Source organism: Caretta caretta, chromosome 1 (genome assembly GCF_965140235.1).
Source record: "Caretta caretta isolate rCarCar2 chromosome 1, rCarCar1.hap1, whole genome shotgun sequence".
Classification (NCBI taxonomy): Eukaryota; Metazoa; Chordata; order Testudines; family Cheloniidae; genus Caretta; species Caretta caretta.
Genome location: NC_134206.1, coordinates 226862490 through 226872911, shown reverse-complemented (window position 1 = coordinate 226872911; position 10422 = coordinate 226862490). Strand labels below are relative to the sequence as shown.

Sequence of the window (10422 nt, the reverse complement as noted above, 5' to 3'; positions counted from 1 at the left end):
CATCGCCTGTGGCAGCATCCAGTTGATGGATAGTTTTATGATGATTGACTGAATAATTCTTGTTAGTCTCAGTATCATTCTTCTACCACAACACCTGGTCTAGTACATCTGTTTTAGTTGTCATCACTTCTTTGCCCAGTCTCATTCTGTAGCATAGATGTTTTTAAATGTTATAAATTATAAGATGTACTTAGAGATGAGTTGCTGCTATTTCAAGATCTGTCCTTTCTTTCTGTCAAATTGATTTGTATTTGTAATACTGTTTGTATTACATGGGTTGTGCCTGGCTTGAGGGAGCAAATCTTGCCAAGAAATCTAGCACTATAAACAAGATAATTGTCAATTTTTCGGAAATGTCTGGCAACTAGACAGGGAAAAGCAGTACTTCCTACTCCCAACCAAACCACCTACCCATGTAAGGTAGAGAACCTTTTTAATAATAGTTGTCTCCATATCTTGAGTTTGCAGTTCAGCCAGTCATTGTCTTTTTTTTATGCAGCCTAAATAAATAAATCTTGAATGCTGTTCCCTTCTTCTTACAATTTGCTACCTGCAGTTTTTTTCAGTTTTCTGGTGCACAGAACATTTCCCTGGTCTGGTTTGTACAATGTGCTTCCTGGAAAAGCTTGTATTGTAAATTCTCTGGGCCAAATACTGAATTCCTTAACCAGTTTTTTATTTGGGTAAAACACCCAATTGGTGTGATGTGGACCAAATGAAAACTAAGTGAAGGCCCTATATCTATGTGTCTGTACTAATCTTACAGTTCTTTTCCTCCAGATACATACATGTTGTGTTAGGCCACTGATTATGGTGGACCCTGCATTTCTAAAATAACCCAGTGTTATACATTACTATGTGGTTTGAAGAGGAAAGAGCCCCACAGTAGTAGCCAAACTTTCCTGGCAAGCAGATCAGGGAAGCAAATCCCAATTTAAAAAAATACTTTGCCTTTATGTACAATGTCTTTTGTCAGTGGACCTGAAAGTGCTTTACAAAGGTGAACAGTGTTTTCTCCATTTCATGGATGGGGACAGAAGCAGAGAAAAGCTTAGTAGCATGCCCAAAGTCATACAGATCATAATTAGATGAAAACAAATATGCTGATTTATGGACACATACTCCAACTCGAAGCATACTCCCTAACTTTAAGGATTAGAATCTGTATTCCTCGTCATCCATTATGATCAGAATGAGTGAGTGTGGCTAAGTAAGATGAACCACAGTTATTCAGGGATCTACTTGAGAGCTGGGGGACTTTAATATTAATATGGAATTTGACAGAAAGCCAGTGCAAACATTGTAAATGACATTAATTGCTCAGACAGTCCTCTGTTGGTAAGGATGCAAGCTACAGCATACAAATTACTTTTATATATACTTATCAAGTGCTGTTTCCTATTTTAGTTTTTTACCTTACAATGTAATTTGGTATAATAAGCACACACTGGAAAACAGTACAGAATTTTTTGTATATGCTAGTGAACTTCTGGAAAGTATAATGAATATCTGAGAGACTGCACTACTATAACAGTACTTTGATCATTAAAGATGACTAGTAAAAACTGTGTGTGCAGTGTGCATGGTTGCAAACAACTTTTTTAGTCTTGCACAGACTCATGTTATACATACTGAATCACTATCTGCCCTCAGTTACACCTCTGCAACAACTTTGATGGGCCAGACTCCTACGTGACTGGTCCTCCCTGAGTGTTTCTGATGTTTATTAGTCTTTAAAGATGATTGTCCTTTGCATTGTAAAAGGTAGATCCCCAGCAATCAGCACAGCCTGTCAATCATAACTCTGCCCTTGTTTCAGTTGCATGCAAAAGAAAACAAATTAAAAATTTTCTCCCAAGATAAATGCTCAAAACTTAATGAGCCAAATGTATTGTGCTGTGGTTATGCGTGGAAATTGAGTGGTTCCAAGCAAGCATAAATTGCTTGCTATTAAAGATATTCACAACTTTTAACAATGTCAAATAAGAAAATGACTTTGGGGTTGGGTGTATATGTTTAAAACTTCATTTGCTAGCATATACCACAGTTTTCTCGTAAACTTGGAGGTAAAAATTGGTAAGAACATGGTATGTTGGTAAATGTCAAGTCTTCATGGTGACTAAAGTAACAGTCAAAGATTTCTGTAACCAGCAGTGCATATTCAGTGCATGGACATACTGAATTAGTATGTGTTCTTACACCAGTTGAAGAAAATGCAGCTATAAGTGTAGTTTCAGCCTCAAAGGCCAGCTTCTTTTAATAGCAGTACTTCTTGGCGTGAGTAGCAACATTATACAGTATGTGCCATTGTTTACTTTTCTGGCAGATTCAACTAAAGAAAATTTTAAAATGTGAAATCAGGGGTGAGGGTATTCCAGTGTAACTTTACTGACTTAGCAGGTTTGCACCCAGAATGAATGGCTCATTATTTCCCAGAGGTTAATACCATAAGGTAAAGTTGTGATCTCTGCGGAATCACAGGATATACTGAACAAATTTGGGAGGGATGAAGATAGCACCTGATGCACATCTTCTGACCCTAGTCAGACTACAGCTGTGGATAAACTACTCCCTAAGTAAAGTATTTTGATGTATGGTTATTCATAATTTGTAGATTTATTTATTGACATTTGCCATTTACCTAGTACAGTTCAAGCTGAAATACTTATTGTTTGCGATAGAAACATAATTTGCCGCTTTCAACAGCAGAAGAGAGGGAGAAGGCAACATAGATACTTACTTAGCCATAATCTTCTTTTGTGTGGTCAATCTATGGGGATTTTTGCCATCGTGTCAGTATTTCATTTTACACAATGCTTCTGAAAAAACATTTTAGTACAAAATATTTTACTGCAAATTATGGACTCCCTTATTTTGTACCTGTATGTAATTGATTCAGTTTATAGAGCTTTTAAATGTGCTATGATATATATGTAATATCTTTTTTTTTTTAACAGTCTAATATGAGGATTAAATGGTGGATGCAGAAAACCAGTTTTTCCCCCTTAGAGGAGGATGATCTCGGAAGCCCCTTATCTAGAGAGTTCCTACAAGACATGGAAAACATACAGGGCATCTCTGTCTATTGGTGATGATAGCCCTGGAGCATTCAGCGTAACAGAGCTCCAGTCTTTGGGAAATGGTCCAGGATCTGATGGATCAGTCATTACAGGTAAGAGTTTAGAATACAGTAAATCTTCATCATTTGAGATAAGATGTATTTAATTGAGCTAAGCAAATCCTTCCTTTACATTACAACAGTTGTTTCAGATGTGTAGATCACACTGGAAACAAAAACCTTTTAGCTGTTTATAATGTCAATAAATTAACTCCAGTCTGAAATTTGTGAGTCAAATGTTACTCCATAAAAAAGTGATATTTTTAAAACAAAAATTTTAAATTATTTTATTGGTTTCACTGATGAGGTGAGGTGGAGATAAAAGTATGTTGGCTTGTTTTGTATAAATTTGTGCTCCCTTTAAAATGAAATTTTGCTGACTACCTTTAGTGTACACCATTTTTTACCGGTATCTTTCAAAATAATCACAACTGTCACTACAAAAGTAGCTTCATTCCTCTCCAACTTAGCAGATACTGTATAATATTTATAATACCTCTCAAAATTTTCCACTGATTTTGCTGTCTTTGAATCAGTCCCATGAACTACAATCTGTGTGACTCTTATAACATACACGATATGTATAGTAAAATCTGTGCGAAAAGGAGATTTGTCATTCTGACTGCTAAAAAGTTAAACTAAATCTCAGTGAAAAGGTTTGTCTGTAACTTTTCATCTCTTCAAAATGCCTTTATTTAAATGTTGGTTTCTCTGTTGATATCAGTAACACAGTTATTAAGGCAGAGAGTCATTAATCCTCAGATCTTTGATTACATGAGGTTTTTATTATATAAAAGGCGTAAATGAGGACTGTAGTGCTGCCATTAAGGTTATTATGTACCATTTTTGTTTATCCAGTACAGTGACAATAGGAGATTTTTTTCCCACCACTTTTGGAGGACATCCGATGAAGTGAGCTGTAGCTCAGGAAAGCTTATGCTCAAATAAATTTGTTAGTCTCCAAGGTGCCACAAGTCCTGCTTTTCTTTTTGTGGATACAGACTAACACGGCTGCTACTCTGAAAGGAGAAGAAGATTAAAGTTACTTTAGAATAGTGTTTGTTTGAAATCACAGATCTTAATGCTGAAGGTGCATAATCTGGCATGTTTATGCAAATGAATTTGTCCTAACTTGCTTATTGAGTAAATATACATGACTTATTTACATAAATGAGATCAAACGTTCTGATTACCAGAACGTAAGACTGACAAGGCTACAGCATGGAATGAGCTTTAGGAACATAGGGATTTTTATGCTCCTGGCTGACTCGGGTATTTCCCTAGGCCAGTGTCCAGCTAACTCTGGAAGCTGTGCCTTGTTTCCCCTAGGCCTGGAGTTGATGAATATGAGGCTGTGGCTGGGTTATTAGCCCGTGTGGCTGACTGCTTCTTGCCCTCTGCTGTCAAGGAGATCTGGTTGCTTCTTGCCATCAACTGGGAAGTGCTCTGCCTGAGCTGCTATACCTGGGTGTTTAGTTCTGGCTTCTCCTTTCTCTTTGGTTGACCTCACCTACTGTTCCCTGACAGGAGGGTGGGAGCTGTGGCTGCTGCATGCTTGTCCCTGTGGCAAGGGAGAAATGGCTAGAGCATTGCCCAGTATCACTCAGGGATCACTTGGGAGTCTGTGATCAGAGATGTAGCCTAGAGCAAGAGTCATTTACAGTAGAAATCCTGCCAAAAGTGGCCCTAATCATAAAGATGCCGCCTAGAATATCTCCTTAGCGCTCAAGCTTCTGTGCAGGAACAGTTCAGAAAGTGGATTTAAAAACAGGATCCTTCTGGCCAAAGCAGGAGATGTAACACATCTGAGTTTGTGACATGGTGTTACCAACTCTCACAATTTTACTGCCTTCCTGATTGCAAAGAAAAAATGGAAAACATGAACCCAAAGGCTCAAAATCTGGAAGGCAAATAAAAGAACTTAAAAAAAAAAACTTCTAAAACATTTAAAAAAAAATCATTTTGGGTGGTCTGAGTCAAGATTTTTTGAGGCTGTTGAGGTTGGCAATACGAGTTCTGAGTTAACCTGTTTCTAACATCATATGCCTTGACCTACATTCATATAATTGTTTTAATGGATTTGTTCAAATAAAACACCTGTGAATTTGGTAAAATCTTACAATGTACTACAAGATATAAGGACAAGTCTTCTAGCTTTAGAAAATTTCAAGTTTGGTGGAGTTTAGGTTCTAGAACAGTGATATTCAATTAGATCTACCAGCGGGCCAATTTGAGAATTTTAATGATGAGGCAGGCTATTTGTGCAGAAGGCTGACAAAATTAAAAACCAAAACCAAAAAAAAACTTCGGCTGCCAATAAATAAAGACCTTGATTGCAACATAAGTATTAGTGTTTCTATCTTTTAACGAAGTTTATAAATCAACATTATTACCTGTGTTTGTGGCAATCTCTAATGGGAGAGGTGATATAGATGATTGCTGGCAAGTTTTGTGAAGAGTGGTTTGTAGGAGGTCAGGGCAAGGTGCATGCACTGGTGAAGATGCTTATCTGCCAGGTGATTGCAGTGTTGGTTTTAATAGTCACGTTAGCAAACCCAGATTCACAGAAGTACGTTGATCTGAACATTGTTAAAAGATAGATGGCTAGATTCTGGCTATTCTGAAACTGGTCTGCATATTGAATCCAGAAATCACAAAGTCCCACTTCTCGGAATTTTGCCTTGAAGACATCTGAGCTCTGGAGTTTTACAATTTCTAATTAAGTCACCTTCATCCGTTGAATCAAGAATGTTCTTTGCTTCAGAAAGGCAAGGTCCATAGGCAGTTGCCACAAATGGATCATGAACAAACAAAAACGAATCCTTTGGAATTTTAAAATTCTCAAATCACATTTAAAAATTTGCGATTGGATTGTTTAGGAATTCTTGCATCGTTTTCATTGACGTTTCATCTGTAGCAACAACACACAATGTGGGAAAGTGCAACATCTTTCCTATTAAGTTTGTCTGAAACGTTTTAAGATTCTTCTGAAAGCACACACTTTTTCAGACCTCCGACACTGTTTTCATGGCCTTGGAGCTGGAAGTTGAGGCAATTCAAGTGACCAGTATATCGCACAGAAAGCTACCTGTGACATAGAGGAGACATCATTCATAAATTCGAGGAACTCACATGCCTTGTTGGTCTTGTGATTATTTCTTTTTGAAGTGCACAAAACCTCTTTAACGCGCGCTTCCTACTTAACCAATAAACGTTGTGCAACAGATCACTGTATTCGGCTGAAACGTCTTGTAAAAGACCTTTAAAAAGACAACGTTGCAAGCTAGAACTTGAGCATATGTAGTTCACTAATCTCATCACAATACCCATTGTTGTTGTTTTTTTTTTTCAAGTCCCCAGACAATTTACTGGTGTAAATTTACAGGACAGTCTGGTGAATGATTCAGTGAAGTGTTTTTAATGAAGGCTGTATCGGTGCCAAATGTGAAGCAAAGCCCTTCTCTTTCCGTGTCATAGAGGGACCTCCATCTGTAACAAGCAAGTTTACTTTCTGCAGATCTATACCATTTTTTTTTTTCAAAAAAGCCTTTTACCTTTTCAAAAATGATCTTGCCTGTGGTGTAGGTTTCTAATTGTACTAAGCACAAAAATTCTTCCTTGAAAATTTCACCATCATAAAATCTAACAAACAACAGTAGCTGGGCCATGTCACTTAGATCGCTTGCAAGAGACATGTATTTGGTGTTTTTTTTAAATCAGAAAGCAGTGATGACAAACAATCCTTGTAAATTACCTCCAATATTCACATTGCTGTGGAATCAAACAGGAGAGCTTGCTTCACTTGCTTCGCAATGTCATCTTTTTTTTATCTCTGACAAAAAGCTCCTCCAGCATTTCCAGCGTGTACTCCTTCACAAGCTCGGCAGCCAGGAAAGGCTTTTTCTTTTTAGCTAGTACCAACATTATCTGAAGAGAAGCAGCTGTTGCTTTGTCCTTTTTTGTTTTGTTTTTATTTTTGTTTGTTAAAATTACTGTGCTTTGATTCAAAGTGGCATCTCACGTGGGTGATTTTACAGATGGATACAGTGGTTTGGCATATTAAACACCAAAGGTTTTGCATTTAAATAAGGTGGCATAATAAGAAAATCCACTGTCCAGTTTGGGTTAAAAGCTTGGTTTTCACTGTCAACTTTGCAACATTTTACTCCCACTGTCACTCATTTTTTACTCCATTTCCATCACTAATGAAAAAATGGATGACATCCTAGCTCAATCATAGCCGATGCTATCGCAAGAACTTAAGATCTAGTAAGCAGTGCTTAATTTTTGCTCGGGTAAGTTACTTACTAAAGAAGTTGTAGGCAAATGATAGGTAGCACATCTCTGTTTGTGAATTTAATGATAAACATTTTTTAAAGATGAGCTAATGGGCCATGCAGGAAGCCTTGGTGGGCAACATTTGGCCCACGGGCTGACTATTGAGTATCACTGTTGCAGAGGATTGGTGCGGAGAAGCTCATGGTTTGGGTGGCGATATCCCTTAGGGATGAATTTATGAAAGGGGGAACTCTGTCTCCTAGGATCTCACAAAACTGGGTCACTGGGCAACAGAATGGCAGATGAAATTGAATGTTGGTAAATGCAAAGTAATGAACATTTGAAAAAATAATCCCAACTATACATACACAATGATGGGGTCTAAATTAGCTGTTACTGCCTGAGAAAGAGATCCCTTAGAGTCATTGTGGATAGTTCTCTGAAAACTTCTGCTCAATGCGTAGCAGCGGAGAAAAAGGCTAATCGTATGTTAAGAACTGTTAGGAAAGAGATGGAAAATAAGACCAAAAATATCATCATGAGCCTATATAAATCCATGCTAAGCCCACACCTTGAATACTGTGTCCAGTTCTGGCCGTCCCATTTCAAAAATGGATATTGTTCAACTCGGAAAAGTTCCGAGAAAGACAACAAAAGTTAATCAAGGTTATGAAACAGTTTCCGTATGAGGTGAGACTAAAAATGAGGGCTGCTCATCTTTTTTGAGAGAGAGACGACAAAGTGAGGATATGATAGAGGTGTATAAAATCATAATTGATGTGGGAAAAGTGAATAGACAAATGTTATTTATCCCTTCATGCAGTGCAACAACCGGGGGTCACCTGATAAAATTAATAGGCAGCAGGTTTATAGAAACAAAGTAGTACTCTTTCATACAACACACAACTAACCTGTGGAATTCATTGCAGAGGATGTTGTGATGGCCAGCAGTATAACTGGGTTAAACAAGAACAAGTTAAGTTTATAGAGGATTGGTCCATCAATGGCTATTAGCCAAGATGGTCAGGGATGCAGCCCTAAACCTCTGACTACCAGAATCATTCCATAATTGCCCTGTTCTGTATGCTCTCTTTGAAGCTCTGGTTTGGGCCACTGTTGGAGACAGGGTTCTGAGCAAGATAGACCATGGTCTGACCCAGTATGGCAACTCTTCTGTTCTTATGGGGGTTTTTTGGTGTTTTTGGAGGTGGTTCAAAGTGAAGCGTTTTAATTTTGCAAGATGGTTAAATTTTACAGAAGAGCATTGGACAGTTTCTGCTTAGTTATTTTACTATTTGAGTTGTTGAGCATTGTTTTCCTCACATTTAGAGAGGCGAGGCAGCACAGTCAGTCAAAGAAGGTTTTGATTGTCAGATCATCTACATTGTGATCCCTAGTTTGTCTTCCTTTTGAAGCTTCTCTTTAGCCTCACTGCAGTTTAATCATATGGCCTGTTTTCACTCCTCTGGTAAAGGGCAAACTCTTCAGAATGGCATTAGAAGCGCAGCATCTCCTGTCTTAGGCCCTAGTTCACGAGTACATGAATAGTCCCACTGAACTAAAATGGGACTTTAAACACATGCTTAAAGATAAGCATGTGCTTAAATGTTCTGCTGACCTGGGGGCTTTAACCAGGAAGGTATGTTTTGCTGTCTTTCCGTAACAGCAGGTCTGACTCTGACCTGAGTAGGCTAAACTAAAGCGCGTGTCTGGAAGTATCCTGGGCAGAAGATGTAATGGCCAGCTGTGCTGATTATAACCATAGAGAAAGGGTGGTCCATTGGCTGCCTGGGCATTATGATGATACTTTGAGGATCTGGTCCATGGGCTTTGCCCCAGCAACATGTATCAGTCTGTTTGGCCAGTGCCACTCTTCCATTTATAACTTACATTATTTTATAACTAGTAAAACATCTGAAAAATAGATAATTACAGAGAATTATAATGAATAAATTCTCTTGCAAACATGAAATAGTCATTCATTTAACAAGTGATTTCAAAGCTTTAGTTAGATACTTTTGGATCACAATCTAAATTATTCTAAATTTTCTGTGCATACTTACGAACTATTGTTGAAATACCACTACAACTTCTTTGGTTCTGGCTCTTAGCTCTCCTATCCTTTTGTGTGTGCATTGTATGTGTCATCGACATTAGCTGTACAGACCCTGTATTTGTTTGGTGCACTATTAATAGAAGCATGAGCTAGTTTTCAAACAGATTTGTTACTGTTAAATTAATAGTGCATGTAATGATTTTTTTTATTTCAGGCTTTTAAAATAAACTTTCCTATGTGGATGAAATTTAGCACAGAACTGGTACTGATTTTGGTAGTACATAATTTGAGTGTTCCTTTTTCTTTTAGATACCCTTTCACCAGCATCAAGTCCTTCATCCATTAATTTTGCCACAATTCCAGGTAGCATAGATGAGTCACCCAGTGGAGCATTAAACATTGAATGTAGAATTTGTGGGGACAAAGCCTCAGGCTTCCATTATGGAGTACATGCTTGTGAAGGTTGTAAGGTACAGTTGATTTTTTTTAATAGCCTAAACCATATTGCTTTATTTACAGGGTTATATGAAGAAAAAACATAGTTGCTTTGTAAAGTAATTAAAATCAGTCTAACTGTAAAAAGAAAACACAATTTAAATAAAAAAGTCACTTGTGGTCTTCTCAAGAAGTATTTTTGTCTAATACCGTAATTGGATACTAGAACTTCTTCAAGAAAGGCAGTTGATGATGATTATAAGTAGTGCTTTTGTGAAAAGAACTAGTTATCATTAGAGATTAAAATAATTTAAAAGGAATAAAAAAATGTTCGATTAGTGTTTTATTTGCGTTGGGAATATGCTATGGGAACCATGTGAATTTGATACATTTCCATTATATTTCCAATGAACAAATCCTGAATGCCTCATCACCACCACATCCTAACTGAATCGCTTTTAGTACAGTGTTTTATTGATTATAAATTTGGAACCAGTACATGGTCACAAAGCCAAACATGCTTACCATCAGTCTT

At 37.4% G+C, this 10422-nt stretch overlaps 1 protein-coding gene across 1 annotated transcript in view; it reads left to right on the top strand.

Annotated features, from left to right (window-relative positions):
- The first annotated feature begins 2974 nt into the window (after positions 1-2974).
- The window catches only part of PPARA (peroxisome proliferator activated receptor alpha), a 30179-nt gene continuing 22731 nt past the window's right edge, over positions 2975-10422 (top strand). The window contains 4 exon segments of the mRNA XM_048824573.2: positions 2975-3000; positions 3002-3079; positions 3081-3172; positions 9762-9922. Coding sequence (XP_048680530.1) covers positions 2975-3000; positions 3002-3079; positions 3081-3172; positions 9762-9922 — 357 coding nt within the window.